General features: G+C 51.2%; 1 protein-coding gene across 2 annotated transcripts in view; it reads right to left on the bottom strand.

Moving 5' to 3' along the window:
• ITGBL1 (integrin subunit beta like 1) overlaps positions 1–26,077 on the bottom strand; it is a 319,100-nt gene that overhangs the window by 9,249 nt on the left and 283,774 nt on the right. For both annotated transcript variants that reach the window (XM_074983153.1, XM_074983152.1), the window contains exon 9: positions 2,533–2,679. In XM_074983153.1, the coding sequence (XP_074839254.1) occupies positions 2,533–2,679 (147 nt within the window). The remainder of the gene's footprint in view (positions 1–2,532; positions 2,680–26,077) is intronic.

Below are 26,077 nucleotides of genomic sequence, written 5' to 3'. Positions count from 1 at the left end.
ATTCAAACTGCAGGGTCAGCCTGTGTGGTCTGGCTGAAGCATTCTCGGAGCTGGAGCTGGGGCACGGCCATGATAGCCATAAGCCTTCGCCACCACAACAAGGACTAGCTGTTTAACTAGTTTTGCCTTTAAAAAATTCTCTTTTTTTTTGTTTACAATTATTTGGGCTCAGAACGCATGTGCTGGATTTTTAAAAAACCAATCATTTCCGGTCACCTCTACATATTTACAGAAACAATCACCCTGAAACCCCAGTGCAATTTTAGTCTTTGGTTAAAGTGGACTAAAGCCCTGAGATCACTGCTCCCCTGTACATGTCAAGGTGAAGACAGCTGTGTTTGAGCAAACCAATTGTGTCAGTGTTGCCTTCAGCATTTTGCCTGTGTGTGGATTGTTCACGTTTTCTATGGCATTGGGCCAATCGAGGGAAAATAAATAGTATAATTGTGACGGGGTTGGGGGGAGGTGTATGTCCCACATGAGCCCAGCAAGGGGGCAATTACATAAATAGGCCTTGACTGAGAGGAAGTGGGTGGCCTAATTGACCCCAGAATGATAGTGGAGCCCAGCTGAGCTGGAACAGGCACAGCTAGTACAAAGCTGGGGAGTTTATAGCAGGGGAGGGAGTTTGCAGCCACTGTCTGAGTGCTAGAGTAGGAAGGAAGGAAACTCTGGGGGAGAGCAGAAATCCCCAGGGATCCAGGCCTGAAGGAAGTTTTCCCCAGAGGCAGTGGAGCAAACTCCTAAGAGGTGGAGCAGGAAAAGGTTGTGAGACACAGCAGCAGGCTGGGAGGTTGCAGACTGCTGACTGGACAACCCCTAATGTGGAACACAGAGTAGAGGGTGAGCCCAGGTTCCCATACCAGCCACTAGGGAAGTGGCTCAGTCAAAGACCGTGGGGGGAGAAGGCTGCCATTTTGGACAGAGATACTTTGATAACTCCCAGAAGGAGAAAACACACAGTGAGATGGTGAGAGGGCCATGGCACAAAGAGAGAGCCCCTTGAGTCACATGGAGAGGCAGGTTGGCCAGATGAATGAACAAGCAACAGGAAGAGGAGGACCCAGGCCACAGAGTAGCCAGGAGGAGATACTCTAGCCATGAGGGAACCTACTATAATAACCAAGGACAGCAGTCTGACCCATTACATTACATAAAGCCAGAGGGCCAGCCCTTTAGTCCTGTTTACATTCGCACCGACTTAATACTAGGGAGTTGTCCGATGCACAACGCGCGCGGCACACACACACACACACACACACACACACACACACACACACACACACACACACACACACACACACACACACACACCTCTAGCCAGCTGTACAGCAGCTGCTCCTGCTTTCTGTCTTCACAGGGGAGGCTATGGGCATGTACTGGCACGGCAGAAGCGGGCAGGGTCAGAACGTACCGCACTCCAGCAATCCAGAGCCAGCAGCATTGTGCCCAGGTACCATTCCAGTTGCCACTGATTGTTAGTGGGTGCTGTAGATTGTGCTGGAGGTTGGTACAACCTGCTGGGCCCCATCGCCGCCCCACCTTGCCAGCCCCAGGCACAGGGAAGGCAGGAGGTACTCTGGACTCAGGTTTTGTGTCCCCCACTGTTCGTCTGTAAAGGGTGTGCGTGGTGTATGGTTAAGTAGCTGCTTTGTACTGTAGCAAGCCCAAAATTCTCTCTCCAGTGAAATAAATTGTTCCTGGCCTGCAAAAGAACCACCGCCCCCACCACCACCCACGCTTAGCCTAGTTGTGTCTCAGCAGCTTTACTTCTCGCCCTGTGTGAAACCGGTACAGCTGGACTCAGAGGAAGGCAGCCTGGACTTCCAGATGGAGACGTGAAAAACACCTGCATACACAGTGCTTTTTTATGTGCCGGTTCTTCCTGGTACTGAGTACCGGCACCTCGGCAGCCCCAGCCTTGGGATTGGCTGGGGGCAGTCAGGGGGAGGGGCAGGGAGCTGGCTGAGTAGTGGCTCCTCTTTTTTGCCAAACAAGCCCTGTGTGCAGCTATGTTTTTAAAAGTTTTTAAAGGAGGGCTGTGAGTATTGCCAAAGCCTTGCTCCTGCCTCGGCCAGGCTGGGGAGATAGCCTTGGGGGTGGCTTTTGTACAGGCCTAGCAAGTGCTTCTGTTCCAAATGTACCCCACAGTGCTAGCTGAGGCACTAGGCCCACCTTCATTATCCCCACAGTGCTACAGGCAGTGCCTGCTGCTCAGCAGTCCTCAATCAAATAGCATAATGTAGCTCATAGGATGCAACTCCCCAAGACAGACACAGACAAATAAACAGCTCTGTGAAATCCCATGCTGCTAGCAAATTGCACCAGCGATGAGCGCAGCTAAATGCATGTGCATAGAGTAGGTGGTTGACACAGTGGGTGTGATAACAAGGTTCGGTGCATTATGAAGCCAGCTATAACAGCCCTTTAACAATGGGTGACTTCAGAAGAAAGTGTTACTAAACAACAGCCCACGTCCATACATTTTAATGTTCCACAACGCTGATGCTCAGCTACCAGTGAATTCCTTACCTTTTCCCGAGCACAACACACCATTGGCAGATTCACAAAAGCTTTTGCTCTCATCTTCTGTCATGTTGCAGTTTCTTGGATGTTGACACAACTTTCCAAACCATCCAGCCTCACAAATGCATCGCCCACAAGAGCAGCGGCCATGGCCTGTAATGAAAGTAGGGGAGCAAGTGAGTTACACAGCCAGGAGAAATTACCTGCCTTTCTAGCTCAGGCAACCACTGATCCTCTCAGTCAGTTCAGCACGGACTTGCCAAATGATACCCCCAGGCAGTGCTTGTTCTGAGTCAGACTGCACTGAGACAGAGGGTCCACGAGACAGGAAGTGTTACCATCTTCAGCTATTCTGGCCTTGTGCTTAGCAAGGTGGTTCAATAACGCATAGCCTGGCAGCCACTGGCCTTTCACGTTCTCACCTGTGGCTCCGCATCCTGGCATATGTAACCCACATGCCTACTGGGTATGTTTCGCTGTCCCACGTAGTGGCACTCAGGCCACTCACAGAGGGAAAGAATGAGTCTCCTCTACAGCCTTAGTTAAGGGCCCCACCTACTTCGAAGTCCCCTTATTCCCATGAGCTCATAGGAATAAGGGGACTTCGAAGTAGGTGGCGTCCTTTCAAAAAGGAGCCCCGTCTGGACGCACCACGCGGTGGCAAGGCGCGTCAATTTCGAAGCGCCGCTGCTGCCCGCATGCTAATGAAGCGCTGAATATGCATTTCAGCGCTTCATTAGTAAACTTCGAAATGGCCATTTGCATGGCCATTTCGAAGTTTGGGGCACGTGTAGATACGGCCTTTGTGGGCTGGGATGATCCAAGTGCCACAGCACAGGAGAGCCTCAACAAAACAAGTGGCTGGCAGACAGGCGAGACATTTGGCAGAATCATCTGGATGGGTAGCTAAGGTAGGGCCCAATCACAGGAAGAGGCACCTCTGTTCCAGAGGTCTTCAAGCAAAGGGTGGGAACTAAAAGGCTGGTGGGACAGAAGACTACGAGATTGCCTGCTCAAGTGAGAGAAAGTAGGATGGTAGCTGGTCAGAGAGAGGAGGGAGGCGAGAAAGCTGCAGTTTGGGGGCAGCCCTTAAGAGTATTTTCACCTTTTCCCAAATACTTTTAAAGCCCTCACCTGAGGAGAGCAAGGGGTACTGTCGTGTCCTCAGTCTTACCCCCGGCTGTTAACTCATGCTAGCCCCATCCACAGCACCACCACCAGTGACAGGCCTCCCAGTGCAAACCCTGAGAGCTGCCACTTGTGCTATTGACGACACCTCATGATGTCTTGTTATAGCAAAGATGGGGAGCAACTAGTGAGGTAGGACAGTGGATTCCTTTTGTAGGCACAGACGGGACTGAATACAGGAGTTAAAGTGAAGGCCAGAGAGCGTGCAGAGGAAGGATGCCAGGCAGAGCAGGAATCTACAAGTGATCTGCTGGGCTATATATAGGATTGTACCAAATTCATGATCTATTTTGGTCAATTTCATGGCCATAGGATTTAAAAAATTGTAAATGTTGTGATTTCAGCTACTGAAATCTGAAATCAAATGGTATTGTACTTGTTGGGGTCCTGACCCAAAGAGGAATTGGGGGTAGGGTCACAAAGTGATTGTGAGGGAGTTGCAGAACTGGCACCCTTACTTCTGCACTACTTTTGGCACCAGCAGTGCATGCAGAGCAGGGCCAGGAGCCCAGCTCCGGAGGCAGAGCCACCTCCATGAGCATTGCAGACATAAGGATGGCATGGAATGGTCTTGCCGCCTTTCATTTTTTGCTGCTGCTTACAGAGCTGGGCACTCTGAATGCTCTGCTCCGAAGTCTGAAGGTAGCAGCACAGAAGTAAGGTAGAATGGTGTGGTATTGCCACCCTTAGTTCTGCGCTGCTGTTGGAGGGGTCCTGTCTTCAGAGCTGGGTGCCTGGCCAACAGCTGTTGCTTTCTGGCCACCCAGTTCTAAATTCAGTGCATAAGTAAGCGTGACAATACCGTGAAATCCCCTCACCCCAAAAATAACCTGGCCATCCTCTTTCCAGTTCTGTTTCAGACCAGGACCCCAAACTGAGAATTGCTGGTCTCTGCTGTAAAAGCTGTGTAGCATAAGGTAAAAACACACAACAGACCAGAGATCTCACGGTCCACGAATTAGGCAGGGCCCTAAACATATAGCTTGGAGGGAGCTAATTAACCAGGAGACATACAAGGGGTATAGGGAAGAGAAAGAGCTGGCCAGAAGAAAGGCTAACAAGCAGGAAAAAGATGGATCAGGGAAACAAAATATGGAGAAAACAGGGACAATGAACAGATGGAAAATGAGGGCTCGTGAATAAGAGGAGGACAAGCTAGTGAGGGAAATACATGGGAACATATGTGAAAGCAAGAACCTGGACTATAAAAAGAGTGGAAAAAAGGGAGAAGTAAAACTGGGAAGAGTGATATTTTTTCAAGGCTGAGGGAACACATTAAAAAGAGAGCAATAGACAGTTGAATAGAAAACTGGGAGCACAAGCCAGAAAGGTAAAGGGACTATCAAATTGCAAAATCTGAAAGCAGGCGGCTGATGAGAAAGACCTAAAGCAATGGCAAAAAATGCAAAGAAGAAAGAAAAGGCACAAAGCTGAAAGCTTAGTACATTATATTGAACTTCTTCACATTTCTAGACTTCACTGCCTTTCTATGGCAGAAAAAGGAATTCCTTAACATACACATTTATAGTGCTTTGACGATAGCTGCTGCACATGGTAACAATTATTATAGCACAGCTATTATAAGGGCAAAGGAGATGAAAAGGAAGGGGCTAGGGCTGATTGCATTGCAAGGCTGGGCCGCAGGGAACCTGTGTGAGGACCAGTCTAGCAGAGTGTGGGTCTGTGGGAAGAGGAGGGAAATACCAACACTTTAATGCTGCTAATTTAGGCAGAGCTCCCAAGGCAAAGATGCAGTTTAACAGATTAAATTTCAGAGTAGCTTGGGAAGCAGACCCAAATGAGATACCAACTATCTAAAATGGAATTCCTCAGCTCTCTACTGATAACCAGCTATATTGTTAATTTGTGTTTTGGATAAGTTCTTACTTACAGACATCAAGAGACTCAGATCTCTTTTTGAAATGGCAAAATTACTAAACTACCAACTACATTGCACCACAACCGCCTGCTGGCAAGAAAAATTACTGCACAACCCTAGAGCCCCGTGGTACTCCGAAGAGCTCCTAGTTTAAATAAAAAAATGCATTGTGTGCTGTATTGATGAAATATTTTAATTCACAAGACAATCTCTATATCCAGTAGAAACAAATAATCATGCATCTACTGAGAAGGGTGAGTGCGTATTGACGAACTGGAAGCAGGGTTCTGTGTGGCTGAAGTAAAGACAGAGATCATCTTCAATAGTGAAATGGGCCCTCTGTTTTTTTTTTGTTTTTGTTTTTTTTTCAGGAACATCAGTGCTGAATGGTCAGTTTCACACAGCTAGGTGGAGGGAAAGGGCATGAGGGCTTCAAGGCTGCAGTTGACAGCTCTGGATATCCTCTTCATACAGAAATCCAGGTTAGCAAAAGGGTGTTAGAACATCTCAGCAACAACGTCTCATCCCAGGAAAGGTCCATTAATGTTTCTTTAGTTGTAAGTGATATAACAACACTTGCAGCTGCTTCTGAATTAAATGGATTTCTAATCCAGGCCTCTGTGTTCTGCTCCTTTTTCAGGGAAGTACTCCTGAAACTGTAACTTAAGGCTTCTTCCAGATGTCTGATGATGATGGGTTGCTGGTCACTTTTTGGAACGGCATTTGCATCCCAAAGTCATCAAGTAACAAAGTGCTTCAAAACTGCCACCACCCACATGGGCATACCACAAGGAAAATGCTTGATCTAACTTTCGATTTTCTCTGTGAGAGAATAGACAGAGATGTTTTGTACTTGACGTGAGGTATTCAACACATTTGGGAATTCAAAAATGTCTGACAAGTAAGCTAGCAAAATAAGCCGCTGGGTATCTGGAAAATTTGGGCCTTTGGGAAATTTCTCTCTGAAAGAAAAATTCTTGTTTTGGCTCTGAGCTCAAACAAATGAGTGAGCAGCTTCCCACAAGACGGCTATTGAAACTTGGTCTAGTGAAATAACTACTGATGGTTCAGCTCCCACATCATCACAAGAAACTCCAAACAGCGATACAGTTGCAGTACTGGTGCTGAAGTTGACTCTTCAAAGAGCTTCATCAAGAACCTGTTTCAGAATGGATGGCTGCTGCTTCTTTTTCCCGCCTGGAGTCTGCTTGTGTATAATACAGTGAGCCCAAACTGTCTGAGGTTCACAAGCCGGAGCTCAGGTGACTAGCCCACTGTTTTTTCCAGCCATTGCAAGAGCCGGGCAGTGTCACTGAAAATTCTTACCCACGGCTGCCCGTTTCAAACTAGTATCAAAGACAAATGTGAATGTGACCGACAATAGTATTGTGAGGGACAGGAATCAAACCAAGTTGAGTCAAAGCACGTGGCCCCACTTTCTCGGCACATGGTATCAAAAAACAGTTCACCAATAGTGTATGGTAGCTTAGTTTTAGCTGGCCGGTATGAGACAGCAAAAGCTGCCTAGAGAGCTTGCTCATTTACTTTGGCTGCTGTTCTCAGTACTGTTTTCTGGCCATTTAGCTCTGTCTGAAAAAAGAAGACGGCTTTGTTAGGAGAGAATTGTTCCATATCTGCAACATTTGAGATGACTTTAAACCCTCCTTTGCCAGAAGTTCGCCATATACCACACTCCGTGGTCAAGGAGCTTCCTGAAAACAAGTGTAAATCCATATACCAAATATTTTGGCTCATATTTGTGGTTCCTTGGCTTTTTACTTCTGCCCTTCCTTTGCTGCAAGTGGCAACTGTCTCCTCTTCAGTCCCCCATTTAAAACTGCTTTTACAAAAACTTTTCAAAACAATTTCAATGGCCATGCTGAGGGGGCTTCCAAGCACCTCAGTACAGGAAGTGACGCAAGGCACCTGCAGGACGTTGGAAATCAGGGCAGCTGTAGGGTTGCAGGCATGGGGGGAGTGGGGATGGTAAACTAAACTGCTTGGGCTTGAAGCCCTGCTCAGAGGGCCTTAGGCATGGGCCCTGTGGGCTGGGGCTTAAGCTGCCTCTGGAGATGCAGGTTGGGCGGGGCTTCAGCCTCAACCGCGGAGGAGCTGCAAATTAACTGGCACTTCAACCTCCAACCTCCAACTGCCCATGGAGCAGCAGCCTGGCTGCACCTTAGCTCTCAACCTCCAGCCGTCTGGGGCTTCAGTTGTCCTTTGCCCATGGACCTCTGGGCTGGGGCTTTCTGCCCTGGTGGCCCCACTGACATGGGGTTATGACCCAAGTTTTGGGAACCCCTGTACTAAGCCATTTATAATTTCTTCATTTTGCACCCTACTAGGTGTACAGCAGGAAATGCTCAATAACAACATACTTCCTTGGCACGATGGGTACTCCTGTTTGTCTCTGCACTCACCTTCCAGATACCAGTTGGCATACACTTAACATATAAAGCACTATATATTGGTAGACCACAAAGACCAAACAGTCTGTTGTCATTTTAGCTTCCATTTTAAGTTGAGTAAGAATGAAATTTATGCTATGAACTGCAGAAAGATAAGAATAGCAGACACGTGTACTTATACAGCTATAGTTTAGATGCCATGAAGGTAGGAATACAAATGTATTTTGATTTTCTATATTTTCTCATGATGGCCAAGTTTCTCAGAGGGTATTTTGCCTCTTTGACTTTAATTTTCTTACGCAAGGCATGGATTAGATGTTCAAACTATTTCAAATATTGAAGTGCTAACTATTCAGTACATTGAATAGGACATGCATGCTGGAAACGTATTTTTGGAGATTCAAATACTTGCAGAGGTTGAACCTCTCTAGTCCGGCAACTCACTCATCCAGCAATGTCCGTAATCCGACATAATTTTTGTCAGCCAGACAGTCACCCATCAAGGGTGTGGCCAAGTTTCTTATAGTCCCATAAAGTTTGTTTACAGCCACCAGTCCTGGCTCCCAGGGTTCTGTGCTGTTATTTATCTGTAACTTACCCTTAAATGTCCTCTAAAAGCTCAGTAAGCATCAGGAGTGTTGGTAATGCCGGTAAACAATATTGACCTCCTGTAGTTTAGCAAATTCTCTCATTCAGCACTGGTCAGGTCTTGAAGGTGTTGGATTAGAGAGGTTCAGCCTATACTCCTTCTAGCACAAGAGTGTGCATGTGGAGCCACTGTTTAACCTTACATTTGCTGATAAAACACAAGGAGTTCCCAGTGTGACTTATGAGTGCTATGGGGTGGTAAACTTTGTGTCCATGAGCCTCCGAGAGTTTCAAGGCACAGTCTCCACACCTTGACACTGGCTGCAGTGCCTTCTCCAGGGCAGGCTGCACCAAAAGCAGAAATCGTGAGATCCGTTCTATCTGTGAATGAGATGTGAACACAGCCTACGACACGATGAAGCATCTGTTTCACTTCTGGCATTCACTACCTTCCGCATCAAAACCCTACTTTGTTGTGCCCTAGTCACTGGAAACAGCAGATTCCATCAAAGGGCTTTAGTTGGTTGAAAATACCAGGCCTAACAATGCATGCTGCTGTTTTAGACAGCCCAAGGGCTGGCCATTGTTATTGGTGCTATCGTGGCTGGAGTAGGTTACTCCTCGAAGATGAAGACAAGGTCAACTCTATGGCCACATCTGCGCAAGAAGCATCTGTTGACAGAAGTTACTGTCAACAGAGAGATCAGCAGATTGCTACACACAACTTGCTCTGTTGACCAAGAGCTGCCAGACTGCACTGCCCTCTGGTGACAGAAAGCAGAATGGCAGCTCTGCAAACAGGGCTGCCTGGCGACGGGAAGCCCTCTCTGTGGACAGAAGTGTTATTCCTCAAATGTCTGGGGGACAACACTGTCAAGGTAAATGTGGAATTCTGTCGAGACTCTGTGGACAGACTGCTTTAAGTGTGGAGACACTCCCTGAGTTATAGCGACAGAAGGCCCCTTCGGTCGACAAAACTTTCTAGTGTGGACAGAGCCTAAATGGCAGGACAATGGTCCCTCTCAAATATAAATACCATTTTGCCACCAGCGATGCCTTATTTGAAGTACAGACCACTGAACTTCACTCGTTTTGCATGACGGGATATGTAGCTTTGATGAAAGCTGACAATACAGCACTGATATATTGCATTCAGCTCAATTCCCTGGCGCAGAGGCACTGCCTTGAGTTGCCTATTCCATCTGAACCAGGCCATCACCAATGATACAAATGAAGTGGGATCTCAACCATGTTCTTTGGTAGACCAAAGTTGTGGGGATGTCCAAGACAGCCTTCTGCTGTACCAACTGGTAGTATAAAGGGAAGCCAGGAGGGTTTTTAGATGCTTCCTCATGGCGTTGATTTGAGACATCTGTACACAAAGCTCAGAGTGAAACTAGCCATGGTCCCGAAAAAATAAACAAAGTAACAGGGGCAGAAGAACACCACAGTTCTGATGCAACCGGAGAGCCAGTCATGATCCCAGATACCTCCATCCTCAGAGAGCTGAACATTAAAGAACTGGTTCTTGAATGCACCTTACATATCTCAGGGAAGTTCTCAATAGCCATCCCCATCTGGGGTCAGCATGCTGAGCCTTTGTACTAGAGCACAGGCCCTAGAATGGGAGCCTGTATCGAAGAAAAGAATGGTGTGGAATCTATGACAGGTCCCATTACAATTTCTGTTTGAATGAAGGCATCATGCCTCTATTCCTGGTACTGTGATGATGGACAGCTGATTTTTTAAGTGAGTGACTCACTTTAATCATGCAGAAACACGGTAATAGGGTCTCAATCACTAATGCCCTCATTTATCATATCCTTCCCCTTATGTCTACCTACTGGCAAATGGGCAGATGGTCTGGAAAACAAGCTATTAATCAATCTCTGCTGGCCACAGAAAGCTAGTGACAATTTTTATTCAAATCACTTAGATTGTCACTCACGTTTCTCATTTCAGCAAGCATCTAATCTTGGAATACCAGAGCTGCCCTTCCTCATGCTCAGAAGCACACAGCTCTTACTTTAACAGATTCACTCACAAAGGTCTTGTTTCATTCTCTGCAGCTGCAGCTCAAGGATCATTCTGTCCACAGTATCAGATGTCCTCTGACAGCAATTGCCTAGGTTATGGTATTGCCTAGGTCAACAGAGCAGTGGCGAGAAGAGCAAGAGAAAGGAAATAAGGATTTTAGCAGGTTATCCCCACAAGAACTGTCAGTGAAACTGACGGTGCTGTAAGATAAGACAGAAGAGGAACAAACCAAGGGAGAAGAGACTAGGTTTGTGAGTTGTTAGCACAAAGATAATAGTTGTCATTTTGTGAATGCACAAGATCACTTCAGGGACATGGTGCAGAAGGTAAAGTGAATAAGACTGAGGGTACAGCCCCATATGAGGTCCCAGAGTGGAACTGATGGGCAATAGAATTCATCAAAAGAGATCAGAAAAAATATAACAGAAGTAAAAAAGTCCAACAAAGTGCATAGAATTTTGATATTTTGGCCAGAATTCCCTTGGAGCAGAGAATGCTGGCTAAATCACTCAAATACTGATAGTCCTCCAGCGCCTTCCCACAATTCCACCCCATGTGAAGAAGGACAGACAAGTTTTCTGACAATTCACTAGAAGAGAACTAGAGTGTCTCCACTTAATGCCGCACAAAAGCCCATAGGATATTGCCCCAGATGCCCTAGCGACACCCACAAAAGAGCGCCACTGCTGTGAGAATGCAGCAATTTGGGTGGGGCATTGCTGTGTTTCTGTTCACATCTGGGTTATGCTTATTGGATATTCAGAGTAGGGTACCAATCAGCCAGGTTAATGCTGCAGGAGAAACATACCCATTCACAAGTGAGTATGGTGCCAGTGTGGACACAGCAACATGAGTGTTATTATTTTGCCTTGCGGTTGAGGTGTAACTCAACTGTAGGCAATGTCAAGTTAACTCTGCAGTGATGCCATATTGTTATCACTCCAAATCAGCACTCCAACCGACTGATCTAGATATCAAACCAAACCCATCCTGGATTCCTGCTGCTGTGTCCGTACAGGTGACTTGCACACGAGGAAACTATGCAACACAAGAGCGCTCCCAGACTAAGCGATTTGTACTTCGAGGCAATTGGTTGTGCGTCTCTAACTCTTCCAGTATAGTTAAGTGTTTCATGGTTAGAAAAGCCCTCAAAGCAGGAAGCAGTGACAACATTCTCCTCTCTCTGCTCCATTCGAACTTCTGATCCAGAGAAATCTGTCAGCTACGAGGGCCAGACAGCAGATACCTTAGCATGTCCAACAGCTTATCCAGCAGAGGGTATTGTATGCAAATGACTTGTCAGCACGCTGCAAGACCAGAAGACAAAACAAGGGGAAATGTTGGATTTCGATAGTGATTTGCCACATAATACAGCGGGTGTTTTGTCCTTCCTTCTTTAAATCTACTCATGTTTCTAATATAGGGAGTGGCAACCCTTGGCACACGTGCCCACAGTGGCATGCAAGCTGATTTTAGTTGGCCTGCAGCAGGAGCTCAGCCCTGCCCCTTCTCTCCCCTCATGCAATACAGGAGGGGGGTGGAGCCTCTGCTTCAAAGGCTCCACGGCAACATGGGGCTGGGGCTGGGGCTGGGGCCGGAGCTCCCTGGAGCCCCCACCCTGGCACAGGGCTGAGGTCAGAGCCCCCCTGGAGCCCTTGCTGCAGCGCAAGGCGGGGGCCGGAAGTCCCCTAGGGTCCCCACCGTGGCAGCATGGGGCTGTGGCTGGAGCCCCCCTGGAGTTCCCTCCATGGCAGCAGCCCTGCCATAGAGTGGGGCTGAGACCAGAACCCTACCCTAGTGGCACCCTGCCCAGGGCCGGCAGCAGCTCTGCACTCCTGGCAACAGGGGCTCACCATCCAGGGCCACTGGTGGCTCTGCTCCCAGACTGTGGGGCTGCCTGCCAGACTGGTTGAGACCAAAGCTGTTGCCAGACCAGAGGATCTGGAATAAGAGACATTCAACCTGTATAAAAATCCCAGACATTTTTTGAAATTTAAAAAACCCACCTGGATGAAGATTTAAAGACTGAAGCAGTAAAACTCAGCATCTGTGTTTATTAATGAAGCTGTTGTTAGTAGGACGATAAGTGACTTTAAAAAAGTATCACTGGCACTCAGACCGTACATAGAGGTCAAAAGGTCAAGTTTTGGTAACTCCAAGTTGGAAAAGTTGCTGACCCCTGCTTTAATATATCAGAAGTTTGGCAAGAGGAAACGCCATTGCTAGTTAAAATATATTAGATAGTGTCTGGATACCCCAAAAAACCCAGAACATATATATTAACTCAAAATAATAAACTGAACAATTCCCTTTTGGCTCAATCAACACCTTTACTCAATATCATTGAGTTCAGAAATGATCAAGCTACATCCTCACGAGAAATTTACAATGCTCTAATGAACTAATGAGTACTCTCACGATCCAAATCGAGTGAATTACTAAAAAAAAAAATATCCTAGGAGTTTTAATAGCCAGAAAAGCTCCATAATTCCTCTGCTAGAAAAGATATACCGTTCATCCACCCTTGGGAAAAGCTTGTTTGTTTCAAGAGAGTTGAGGAGCTATGACAGTGCATCCAGCCATGTGTGACTGCAATTTCTACTCCTACTAGGTTCTATTAATGACAGGTGACTCCATCACCCTTTTTCTTCCCCTTCTTCTTTGCTCCCCCATTCCCACTATATATACCCTGTATAAAATTGTCAGTCTTTAAGGTCTACAGGACTACCTTTTTTCACCCGTACTCCATGGCCAACAAGACAGCTGTGGCAAACCAGCACTTTGCCTTCTCCTCACAGCCTTTAATTGGTGTACTGCTGGTTCCCAGCACCCTATAGATTCATCAGCTGCAATTAGGTGCTACCCCATCCCTTCTAGAGCACGTCAGATCTCTCATTCCAGAAACGGACAAACAAGCCAGAGATCCTTCAGGAAGGAATAAGATAAATACATACAAGCAGAAAGAGCTAAATGTGGATGGCAAAGAGAAGTCTAAAAAGAATCTTGAATGGCTAATGTGGAAAACAGAACAAGCACAGACTAGGAAATCAGGTTCAAGGAGAATACGGTGCACTTAGACCTGGTCTAAACTAGGGATCAAAGTCGATCCCAGATATGTAATTCTAGCCATGCCATTAGCATAGCTAGAATTGACCTATCAGGATCAACATTGTTCCTGGTATAGATTGGGGATGTTTGGGCTTGTGCCGATGTCCTTTACTCCATGCATCAGTGTGGAGTACCAGGGTCAATGGTTGAGCCCAGAGAGATTGATTTTGCCACATCTTCACACATGCAGCACAATCAATCCCTGGAAGACCAGTTGCAGTGCATTGACCCCTCCACCCCCCACCGTAAGTATAGACATACTTACACTTAATTTTCTTGGGAACGTTCTACCCAAATGCTTTCAGATAAACATACAGGACAATCCTCTGAGCACTGAGTGCCACTACAGAATTCCAGCTAAGGGCAGTTCCGACAAAGATTCAGAGAACACTTTTGGCCTTCAGATTGTTTCAAAGATACTTAAATTATATTCAGAGCAACATAAGCTAGAAAAAAAGTTTATTTTCGACAACAAATAACATTTTCTTATTGCCTAGGGTTGGTCCAGCCACCCACACCTGAGAAAGAGAAATGTCTGCAATTACAAAGCAATGTATTGGAGGGTGAAAATGTAGTTGTGTTATTTCTCAGTACACTCCCAGTGATCCACAGCAGTAAATCTTAGTCATCTGGGGACAAAACATTAATGATTAAGTTACCAGTTCAAATAAAAACCAGGAAGTTGAGCTAAGATTTGGATTTATATTAGGTTTGTATTTGATGAGCTTGTATAGTCTTACCTGTTTTTCTCTGGGGGGAAATAAGCCAAAAGAACACACTTAGGCTGTGTCTACACATATACATATTCAGCGCCTCATTAGAATGCGGGCAGCCACGGCACTTTGAAATTGATGCGGTTCGCCACCGCGCGGGTCATCTAGATGGGGCTCCTTTTCGAAAAGACCCCAGCAACTTCGAAATCCCTAACAGCAGATAGGAATAAGGGGATTTTGAAGTTGCTGGGGTCCTTTTGAAAAGGAGCCCTGTCTGGACGAACCATGCGGCGGTGAGCCGCATTAATTTCGAAGTGCCATGTCTGCCGGCATTCTAATGAGGCGCTGAATATGTATTTCAGCGCTTCATTAGTAATTTTTGGGCTAGTGTAGATGTAGCCTGAATGAATAGATTCATCTCTGTTTTTCCCATGATGCAGAACTGTTTATACCAAAGGGAAATGAGGATTTGTTCAGATAACAGTACAGATCTAATGCAATCCCTTGCACAACAAGAATGATCAGGTGACTCTGTCCGATTACTATTCTTCTTTCTGTATACGATTATTCATGAGATATACAATTATCCAGTTGAGGATAAAAGGTAATATGAGGGTTGTGTCAGTTCTAATGATGAGAATTGATAATGTTAGTCTATGAATTCTGTGGGCATTCAGTTTACTTAACATTTATCACCAAAACACTCACTGATTATGAAGACTAGACTGGGTGTTTTAATCAGAAGAGATACTTTGTTTTCTTTTTTATGTAAGTATTGCATTCAATAAGACTGACCTTTTCAGGTTTCTCAGCATCCACCTTCTCACTTCCTTCACCAACAGATGATATTCAAATTATTTCTTTGGCTGCATGTTTTATTGAGTGGCTACTTAATTTAATAAACTCTTGTTTAGGCTATGTTTTCCTGGCTGCCAAATTTTTACGACAGTGTTGTCAAATGCAGTAAACTCTATCATATCTGGCAGCTCTGGGACTGGACATTCAAATATTCTGGATAATAGAGAGGTATACCTAGCAATGCATAGCACTAAAGAAAAATAAGATACTAAAAACAAACAAAAATGAAAGCAGAGTTGTAAGCAGATCCCCCTGATAGCAAGGTACCTAGTGGCTAGGCCCCTTGTAGAACCTAGAGGCCTGGGGTATAGGTCTGTAGCCCACCTCTAAGGGCTGTGGTCTTTATTTGGGGCGTGGCCCTGAGAGTCTAGCTTCCACTCTGCAGGGGTTGATTCTCTGGGGCTCCTCTCCCTTTCTCCCTGGGGAAGGGTGCAGAGGCTTCTTCCTCCAATGGCCGACATGGTGGCAGCTCTGACTCCATCCTTGCACACCTCTGAGGCCAGTTCCTGCCTCTTGACTGGTCAGCCACAAACTGGGCTGGCTTCTCCTCTTTTATACCCTCTCCAAGCCTGACACCAGCTTCAGGTGAACCGGGGTGAGGCTAATTGGGCAAACAGGCTCTGTTTAACCCCTGCCTTGCCCAGCCTTCCTCCTACTCCCTTACAGATCACCCCACTAAAGACCCCCATAGGGGTCTGCCCCTTCCCCAGTTGTGTTCCTTCTCTGGAGAAAAAGTCAGCATTTGCATGATCCTTCCCTACACAATGCTGGATATGGAAGGAGAAGCATTGGAGGGAGAGGTACCACCTCAAGATCCTGGGGTTTGTCTCCTTCATCACTTGTAGCCAGCGAAGAGGGGTTTGGTTGGTGAAGAAGGTAAAGTTTCTGCCTAGGAGGTAATATCAGGGTGAGTCCATGGCCCATTTCACTGCTAGAGTGTTTCCTTCTCTATTACCGAGTAGGCCTTCTATCTTGGAAAGAGCTTCCTGCTGATATAAAGAATTGGGTGTTCTCTGCCCCCGACAACTTGGGAGAGCACAGGTCTCACTCCAATGTCTGTGGCATCCGTCTGTCACAAGAACTCCTTTGAGAAGTTGGGCTGTACAGAACTGATTCTTGGCAGAGCCGGGCCTTTAAGGCTTGGAAAGTTTCCTCACAAGCTGGGGTCCACTGATACGGCTTGGACTGTCTCTCTTGAGGAGGCTCGTGAGTGAGGCAGAGATGGAGAAGCCCAGGATGAAGCAGCGATAGTACCGTGCTAACCCCAGAAACAGGCACAGTGTCTTTTTGAGGATGGAGGGGCATACCGCTGGAGGGCTTGGACCTTCCCCACTAGGGACCATACAGTGCCCTTCCCTGAGGTGTAGCCAAGGTAGGTGGTCTCATCCCTTCTGAGGCAGCATTTTGTGGGGTTTGCTGTCAGCCCTGCTTCCTTGAGGGACCGCAATACAGTGGCCACATGTTGTAAGTGCGTTTACCAAATGCAGCTATAAATTACTATGTCAGCCAAATACACCATAGAATCCAGTCCATTAGGCACTGGAATGTGGCTGGAGCACCATGCAGCCCAAAGAGCATGGCCTGGCATTGAAAGAGTCCAAAGGCAGAGAGAAAGCCGTCTTCTCCGTGGACTCAGGCGTGAGGGGGCTTTGCCAATAGCCCTTTGTTAAGTCGAGGGTGGTAATGTACTCTGCCCCCACAAGCCGGTCAAGCAGATCATCCATCCAGGGCATTGGGTAGGCATTGAATTTAGAGACTGAATTCACTTTCCAGAAGTCGACACAAAACAGGGTGCTCCCATCCAGCTCAGGGACTAGGACTATCGGGTTTTTCCATTCACTGACGGTATCCTCGATTACCCCCAGTACTAGCATTGATTGAGTTCTTGCTTGCCTAGCTCTATTAACTTCTGGGGAAGAGGCGAGAGGATTTCCCAGACCTTAACACCCAGTTCAGTCTGGATACAATAAACAGCCAGGTGAGTTTGACTGAGTTTCACAGAAAGACTGAGGAGAAGTTGGTGACTAACTTTTGGGCCTGGAGCCTCTATTCCGGGGTCAGGTTGGACCCAATCTGGACCTCCCCTGGGTTTTCTGCCTCCTCTGCCTGGGGCCCCAGTTCCGGGTCTGGTGGGTAGAGGGTGATTAGCAACCCTCCCTGCATCCTCCAAGGTTTTAGGAGATTTACATGGTAAATCTGTCGCCCCTTGTGCTTACCCACCTGGTCCACCTCATAGTTCACTGGGCCCACTCACAAAATGACCTCATAAGGCCCCTGGCAGTGGGCAAGGAGTTTGGAGTCTGTACTAGGTAGTAGCAGTAGCACTCAGTCCCCTGGCTGAAACTCACAGAGTCTTGCTCATTTGTTATATGTCGCCTCCTGGGCCTGCTGTGCTTGGAGGAGGTTCTCCTGGGCAAACATACATAGGACTTCAAGCCTCTCTCATAAGTTAATAACAAACTGCACCACATTACTACTTTGGGATGGCTGTTCCTCCCACATCTCCCTTATTAGCTGTGTCTACACGTGCACGCTACTTCGAAGTAGCGGCACTAACTTCGAAATAGTGCCCGTCGCGGCTACACACGTCGGGCGCTATTTCGAAGTTAACTTCGACGTTAGGCGGCGAGACGTCGAAGTCGCTAACCCCATGAGGGGATAGGAATAGCGCCCTACTTCGACGTTCAACGTCGAAGTAGGGACAGTGTAGACGATCCGCGTCCCGCAACGTCGAAATTGGCGGGTCCTCCATGGCGGCCATCAGCTGGGGGGTTGAGAGACGCTCTCTCCAGCCCCTCAGCTCACTGGTGGCCGCGTGGAGCAGCCCCTTAAAGGTCCCCTCCCCCTCCCTGCCTCTGCAGAAAGCTGAGGCAACGTGCAGGCTGCAGCCTGCACACGCAGGCAGCTTGCAGCACCCTCAGCCACCCACCCAGCGGCGATGGCTAGCCGGAAGCCCCCCCAGCGCCCCCAGGGGACCCCCCCCAAGGGCAGCCAGCCCAGCCAGAGGGCCAGCCAGGCTGGGAAGCGGCAGCGGGGCCCCTCCTGGACAGAGGCCGAGCTGCGGGACCTGCTGGGGCTCTGGAGCGAGGAGGAGGTGCTCCAGGTAATGGGGAGCAAGAGGCGGAACGCGGATGCGTTCGCTCAGCTGGCCGATGGCCTGGCTGCCCGGGGTCACCCTGCCTGCACTCCTGATCACGTCAGGAGTAAGGTGAAGGAGCTGCGGCAGGGTTATGCCCGGGCCCGGGATGCGGCCAGCCGATCTGGGGCCACCCCCGTCACTTGCCCCTTTTACAGGGAGCTCAGGGACATCCTGGGCTCCCGGCACACCTCCTCCCCTCCGGCCACCCTTGACACCTCGGCTGACGAGCCCGAGCAGGCCCTGCAGCCGGAGTCCACCCCGGAGGCAAGCCCCTCACCCCGGGGGCCCCCCCCGGAGGCCATCCCCGGGACATCGCGGCAGGAGGAGGAGGAGGTGGAGGAGGGGGGCTCCTCCTCCACAGAATCCAGCCTGCAGATCCTCCTTCTGCCATCCTGGAGCAACAGAAGGGCCTCCGACCCCCGGGGATCTCCGGACCATGGGAGCGGACCCACAGGTAGGTACTCCTCTCTGGTGGACACCCCTGGGCTTGAGGGGCGGGGGTAACAGAGATGTGTCCAGGGCCCCCCACATGCTCACATGGCCATGGCCCCAAGGACACCAGGGCCATGGCCCTCACAGCACTGCAGCCATCAGCCCCTGCCCCCCCCCACCCCGCATGACAGTGCCATGCCCCATCCCCGGGCCAGGGGAGAGCGGAACCTCGAGGGGCCCCCGGGCGGAGTGGGTGGGACACCCCGCAGCAGCAGCATGTGATGGAGTCGGGGGAGTGCCAAAGGGAGACTCAGGCTACATATGAGCCACAAGAGCTGAAGAGCTCCCAGGGCCAAAGGAGGATCCTGGCGCTACAGCTGGCAGGTGACACCTCTGCCCTGAACAAACAGGAGGGAGGAGCCGAGCTGGCTTGGAATTGGGGGGCGAGGGCGGGGGCCACAGGTAGAGGCTAGGGGAAGGGAGAGCTGGTAGGCAGCCAGCCTGAGGAGGGGGAAAGCTGCATCCCAGAGGGGCCCCCCTTGGGGTCTTCTCCCCACGACGGGTTGGAAGGACTGTCTCTTCCGACAGCTGGTGCTGTCACTCCTGGCAGAAAGTGGCCATCTGTGGCCTAAGAAACCTCTCCTGCTCTCAGACCCTGCGGGGTGAAGTGAGAGTCGCTCCCACCAGGGGACGGGGTGCAGGGCAGGGGGACCCCTGAACCCCATCCATCACAGCAGCATCTCCCGGGGACGGGGATGGGGAACCTGCAGCACAGGGCGGGGGGGACAAAGGCCACGGCTCGGGGCCCACACTAACGCCTGTCTCTATTCTTCTTTCCCCACTCCTCTCCTGTGTCCTGCACCTGCACCTGCACCATCAGAAGGACCGGAAGAGAGCGCCGGCGCGGCCTCAGTTGTCCCGGAGAGCCCTCCGGGACCATCGCTCCAGGGCAGCCCCTCGGCCGAGGAACGACCGGCCCCGCGGAGGGCTATACAGCGGACCCCGCGCCTACTACTGCCGACGGCGACGGACCCCCAGCTGCTGGCCATCCTCCGCCAGCAGCTGGAGGTCTCGGAGCAGCACCTCCAGCTGCAGGAGCGGGCGCTGGCCTGGCGCCAGGAGGCATGGGGGGCCTATATGCACACATTTAACCGCCTGGTGGACTACCTGGCCCCCCATGCCGCGCCAGCCGACCCATCGCCCGCCCTGCCCGCTCCTGCAGCCCCACCACCAGATGCTCCGCCCGTCGCCGGCCCATCCGCCGTCGCCCCACCCACCCGCGAGGGCCAGAGCGCCGAGGGACCCCTGGAGCCACCTGAGACTCGCCGGCCCCCATACCTTCTGGTCCAGCCCGCTCCCACCCAGCCGCGGACCAGGCTGCGAGCGCGGCGGGGCTCCCGGCCGGGCACGCGCAGTGCCGGGCTATAGGGGCGAGGGGCCCGGGACGTGGCCCCCGCCTTGTATATAGTTGGACCCTGTTTTGTTGGTCCCCCAGTTTGCCCCGTCCCCCCCATGTAAATAGTTCTCCCCTTTCTCCTCCCTGGTTTTCTTTTTATTATGTATGGCACACAGTTGTTTCTTTGGATTGTTTTATTTTTGTACATATTGCTTTGGTTGAACGTTTGTACCTAGTTTTCTGTTTATGGTTCACATATTTATTTACACCCAAAAAAAAAGGTTCGGCCAGAAAAAAAAAAATTTACGTTCAGCCACAAGTTCGTGCTGTCATTTGTCCAGGACAAGTGGGAGTGGGGGGGCGGTGGGGTGCTCCATGGTGTGGGCGTTGGGGCAGGAGTGTGGGGGAGGAAGGGGCGGGCAGTAGGGGGCCTGGGCATAGTTCACCCCGCGGCCTGTTGGTCGAAGTGGGCCCGCAGGGCCTCCCAGACCGGGGTCCCCTCGGGGTCCACCTGCCGACTGGGGGCAGCAGGTGGCTGGACGTGTGCCCTGCCAGCCTCCGCAGCCCAGCCCTGCAGAAAGGTCTCCCCCTTGCTCTCCACGAGGTTGTGCAGGGCGCAGCAGGCACCCACAATCTGGGGGATGTTGTTGGGGCCCGCATCCAGGTGGGTCAGGAGACATCTCCAGCATCCCTTCAGGCGGCCAAATGAGCGCTCCACCACCTGGCGCGCACGGTTCAGGCGCTCGTTGAAGCGCTCCTGGCTAGCGGAGAGATGGCCCGTGTAGGGGTGCATGAGCCACGGCCGGAGGGGGTAGGCCGCATCTGCGATGACGCAGAAGGGCATGGTGGTGTCCCCCAGAGAGATCTCCCGCTGGGGGATGTAGGTCCCCGCCTCCAGCCGGCGGCACAGGCCCGAGTTCCGGAAAACCCGGGCGTCGTGGGTGCTGCCAGGCCAGCCCACGTAAATGTCCTGGAAATGTCCCCGGCTGTCCACCAAGGCCTGCAGGACGACAGAATGGTAGCCCTTGCGATTGAGGTATCGTCCGCCACTGTGATGCGGGGCGCGGATGGGGATGTGAGTCCCATCCAGAGCCCCGAAGCAGTTGGGGAAGCCCAGGGTGGCAAAGGCGGTGACGGTGGCATCTGGGTCCCCCAGCCTCACGAGCCTGTGCAGGAGCATGGCGTTGATGGCACGCACAACCTGCAGAGAAAGCACATGGGACAGCCCCAGTGAGGGGTGAGCAGGGTGTGCGTGGCCCTGCCCTGCCCTGGCCTGCCCTGCTCTGGCCCCCCTGCTCTGGCCCCCCTGCCCTCCCCTGGCCTGCCCTGCTGTGGCCCCCCTGCTCTGGCCCCCCTGCCCTGCCCTGGCCTGCCCTGCTCTGGCCCCCCTGCCCTGCTCTGGCCCTGCCCCGCCCTGCCCTGCTCTGGCCCCCCTGCCCTGCTCTGGCCCCCCTGCCCTGCCCTGGCCTCCCCCTGTGGGTTCTCTTACCTCCATGAAGACAGCCCCGACGGTGGCCTTTCCGACACCAAACTGCTGCCCCACGGATCGGTAGCCATCCGGAGTGGCCAGCTTCCAGACAGCGATGCCGACCCATTTCTGCACCGTGAGGGCACGCCGCATGGCGGTGTCCTGGTGCCTGAGTGCGGGGGTGAGCCACTGGCACAGCTCCAGGAATGTCTGCCGGCTCATCATGAAGTTCCTGAGCCAGTGGTCATCGTCCCACTCCCCAAGCACCAGCCGCTCCCACCAGTCGGTGCTGGTGGGGTAGCTCCACAGCCGCCGGCGTGTGAGGCGGGGGGTGGAGCGGGGTGCTGCAGGGGTAGGGGTTGAGCCCTGCTGCCCTGGGGGCATCTCCTCCCCTGGGGCAAGGAGGTGCTCAGCTGCCTCCCACATGGCATGGGTCAGGGCAAGCCCTGCTCCTGCCGGGAGGGCTGGGTGGACCTCTAGCTGCTGCTGCTGCTGCTGCTGCTGCTGCTGCTGGGGGTCCATAACTGCGGCGCCCGGGGTCTGTGTGCCTATGGCTCCTCAGACCGCGTGCTGTGCAGGCTGAGTGTGTGTGGGAGGGGCCCTTTAAGGGAGCGGCTAGCTGTTGCCCCGGAAGCGCTAGTCCACCCGTTGACCCTGTCTGCAGCTGTGCCTGGCATCCCTATTTCGATGTGTGCTACTTGGCCGTGTAGACGTTCCCTCGCTGCGCCTATTTCGATGTTGGGCTGAGCAACGTCGAAGTTGAACATCGACGTTGCCGGCCCTGGAGGACGTGTAGACGCTATTCATCGAAATAGGCTATTTCGATGTCGCAACATCGAAATAGGCTACTTCGATGTAGGCTTCACGTGTAGACGTAGCCATTAAGTCCAAAATCCCCCGTAGCAGCTTCCCATACAGGAGTTCAAAAGGTGAAAATCCTGTGGAGGCCTGGGGCACTTCCTGGACTGAGAACATGAGGGCCGGGAGCAGCTGCTCCCAGTGGTGTACATCTGTTAGCACAAACTTGAGGAGCATTGCCTTCAAACTCTGATTGACGCGCTCTACTAGTCCATCGGTTTGGGAGTGGTAGAGGGACATATGGTGTGCCTTGATTTTTAACAACCAGCAGAGTTGTTGCACCGTGTGGGACATAAAGTTTGTTCCCTGATCCATTAGGATCTTCTGAGGGACCCCAACCCAAGTGAAGATATTAATGAGCTTGCTTGCCACCCTCTTGGCACTCATGGAGCATAGCGACATAGCTTCCGGGTACCAGGTTTCACAGTCAACGACAACAAGGGTGAACCAGTACCCCACTGTGCTCTTCTCCAGGGGGCCAACTATATTGATGCCAATCTGCTCAAAGGGTATGCTCATGAGCAGGACGGGAAATAGCGGGGCTTTCTCAATGGACCAGGATGCTGTGAGCTGGCACTCTGGGCAAGAGGCACAGAAGTCTGCAACCTGCCTGTGGACCCCAGGCCAAAAGAAGTGGGCCAGGATACTGGCCAGGATCTTGTCTCTTCCTAGGTATCCGGCCAAGGGGATGGCATGGGCAAGCTGCATGACCTCCCTCCAGTACGGCTGGGGAACTAGGAGCTGATGGTGCACTCTTCTGTCTGAGGGTCCTTTTCTACATGGTATAGTCAGTCTCCGTGGATTTCAAAATGGGGGAGCTGTCTCACCTGATGGGGTCCAGCAGTCTCCCCATTCACTACCACTACTTGAGCATATGCTCGGCTCAGCGTCTCATCCACCTCCTGCTCCCCCACAAAGTCTGAGGGGCGCATTAGGATGGCAGATTCAGGCGTTGGGGGACAGCTCTATCTCAGGTTGACTGGGGCGTGGGTCCATCTGGGCCAGTGCTGGCCCTTGGGAAGTCTCTTCCCCTGGAGCTGCCACTTTCCCTACCCCAGCAAGAGCTGTGGTTTCCTCCTGTGCAGTTCTCAATGGCTGGGGTTGCCTTTCCCCAGCTGACAGCTTCCCAAGTCCTGCTAGCAGTTCTCCAAAATATCTCCAGTCTCTACACAGTATCACTGGATGGGCTAGGGTTGGGGCCAGGCCGACCATCAATGGTTCCTCACTCTTTCCCATTCATAGGGTTATCCCAATGCGGGGGTAGGCCTTCATGTCTCATGGACGCACTGAAGCCTGAGGGTGCACTGAGGGGACCCTGGGTCAGGCATGAGCATTTGCCAAACCAGGGTCTGGGTATATCTTGAGTCAATCAGCCCAATTGCCTCTGTCCCATTGATGCACATGGGGATGGTCAACTTGGCGGGGTCCTGGGGGTGCGCCCATGTCTGTGGGGTCCAGAGCTTTCCAAAGTTGCATTCCATGTATGGGCAGTCACGGGACCAGTGCCCAAAGCCCCCACATGTAAAGCAGGTGTCCTGTGCTGGGGTGGACTTTGGGAGGGTCTCCTTGAGATGCCTGGTGGGTATGGGTGTGGAGCAGGTTCTCCAGGCTGGGGCACAAGTGGGGGCTCTGGTGCCTTGTCTGAGGTGCAGCTGGTTTCCCAACAGAGGAGTTGGTAGGCTAGTCCGAGGCTCAGGGGTGGGAGCCCAGGGTTAGACCGGAAGCCCCAAGTCTTTTGGGGCTGAAGGAGGGGCGGCAGGTACCGTGGTCTCCCCTCCCCGGCCATGTGACCCCCAGCTCACCTTAGCCACTTAAGCTGGGGTGCCCCTGGCTGCCCTGGGATCTAGACAGGGAGTCACCCCAGGGGACTTGGCCACTAGATTGTTCTCCATCAACTGGATGGCTGTAGTTATGTTTTCCAGGTGGTTCGGCATCACCCACTCCCTTCCCTCAGAGTGCAGAATCTGGGTGAACTGTTCAACCAGGATGTGTTTGGCTGCCTGGACCCCAGCCTTTGTTTCGGGCTTCAGGCACCTCCAGCAGACATCCCACAGCTTCTGGGTGATGAGGCGGGGTGAGGCTCTGGGGGGTGGGGGGGTGGTATGCTTCCCCCGGAAGGGTTGGCAGAAAGTCTCTTCTGAGATGTCCAGGGCATCCAGGATCACAGCCTTGACCTGGGCATAGTCCTGAGCGGCCACAGTGTCCAGAGCCCAGCACACAGTCTGAGCAACCCCTGACAAGTAGAGTGCCAAGATGGCAGCCCACTCCCCTCGGGCCCACTGGGCTATGGTGACCACCAGCTCAAACGTCTCCAGGAATGCCTCTGGATCATCTCCTGGGTCCATCTTTATGAGCTTGATTGGTGCTGGTGGCTCCTCCGGGTCTTTGGGTCGTAGCAGGGAAGTCACCTGCTGCATCAGCTGTTGCTGGTGGGTTGCTAATTCCCCAATTAGCTGTTGTTGCTGCTGGGCCATCTGTTGGAGCAGCTGCTGCCATTCTTGCAGCTGCTGCTGGTGCTGGCTGGCATGTTGTTCCACCACCCACTTCAGCAAGGGCTCCATTGCGCTTCAGGGGTTCGCACTCGCTGGGTCTATAGCTGTCACAGTAGGATGGTCCTTCAGCAGGGCCAGGGGTCTATGCCCACAATCTCCACCACATGTAAGTGGTTCCCCCTGATGGCAGGGTATCTAGTGACTAGGCCCTTTGCGGAGCCTAGAGGCCTGGGGTATAGGTCTGCAGCCCTCCCATAAGGGCTGTGGTCTTAGTTTGGGGCATGGCCCCAAGAATCTAGCTTCCCCTCTTCAGGGGGTTGTTTCTCTGGGGTTCCTCCCACTGCCTCACTGGGGAAGGGTTCAGAGGCTCCTTTCTCAGATGGCCAGCATGGTGGCAGCTCTGACTCCAGCCCTGCATGCACCAGAGCCAGTTCCTGCCTCTGGGTTGGTCAGCCCTGAACTGGACTGGTTTTTCCTCTTTTATACCCCCTCCAAGCCTGACACCAGCTGCAGGTGAACCAGGATGGGGCTAATTGGGCAAAGAGGCTCTGTTTAACCCCTGACTTGCCCAGCCTTCCTCTTACTCCCTTACAAGAGTACTTTATTTACCAACAACAGTAGTATTGTAACTGTAAACTTATACTGTATTTGCTGTATTTATTTGTATTTACTTGCACTATGCTGTACTTATGGAAAATGTAACTAACATTTATTTATAGTTAAAATGCTGCTTATTTGAGAGTTCCGGATGATAAATCAGCACCTTCCATATGGATATTTTTTCTTCCCTCTTCCTCCCATACATTTTTGTATACATATTTTTATTCACGAAAAGAAGAAAGCTATTTCTGGGGTCATACTAATCAGTACTAAAATCATGGAGTTATTTCAGAAAAGTCACTGAAATAAAATTGGAACCTTTATGTAACTATCAAAATTGCTTTTAAAACATTGTGCCTCTCTAAAACTTATTTGAGGGACTGCATA

This window comes from Carettochelys insculpta, chromosome 1 (genome assembly GCF_033958435.1).
Source record: "Carettochelys insculpta isolate YL-2023 chromosome 1, ASM3395843v1, whole genome shotgun sequence".
NCBI lineage: Eukaryota > Metazoa > Chordata > Testudines > Carettochelyidae > Carettochelys > Carettochelys insculpta.
Note: the sequence above shows the minus strand (reverse complement) of the source record. Positions and strands in the feature narration are given on the sequence as shown.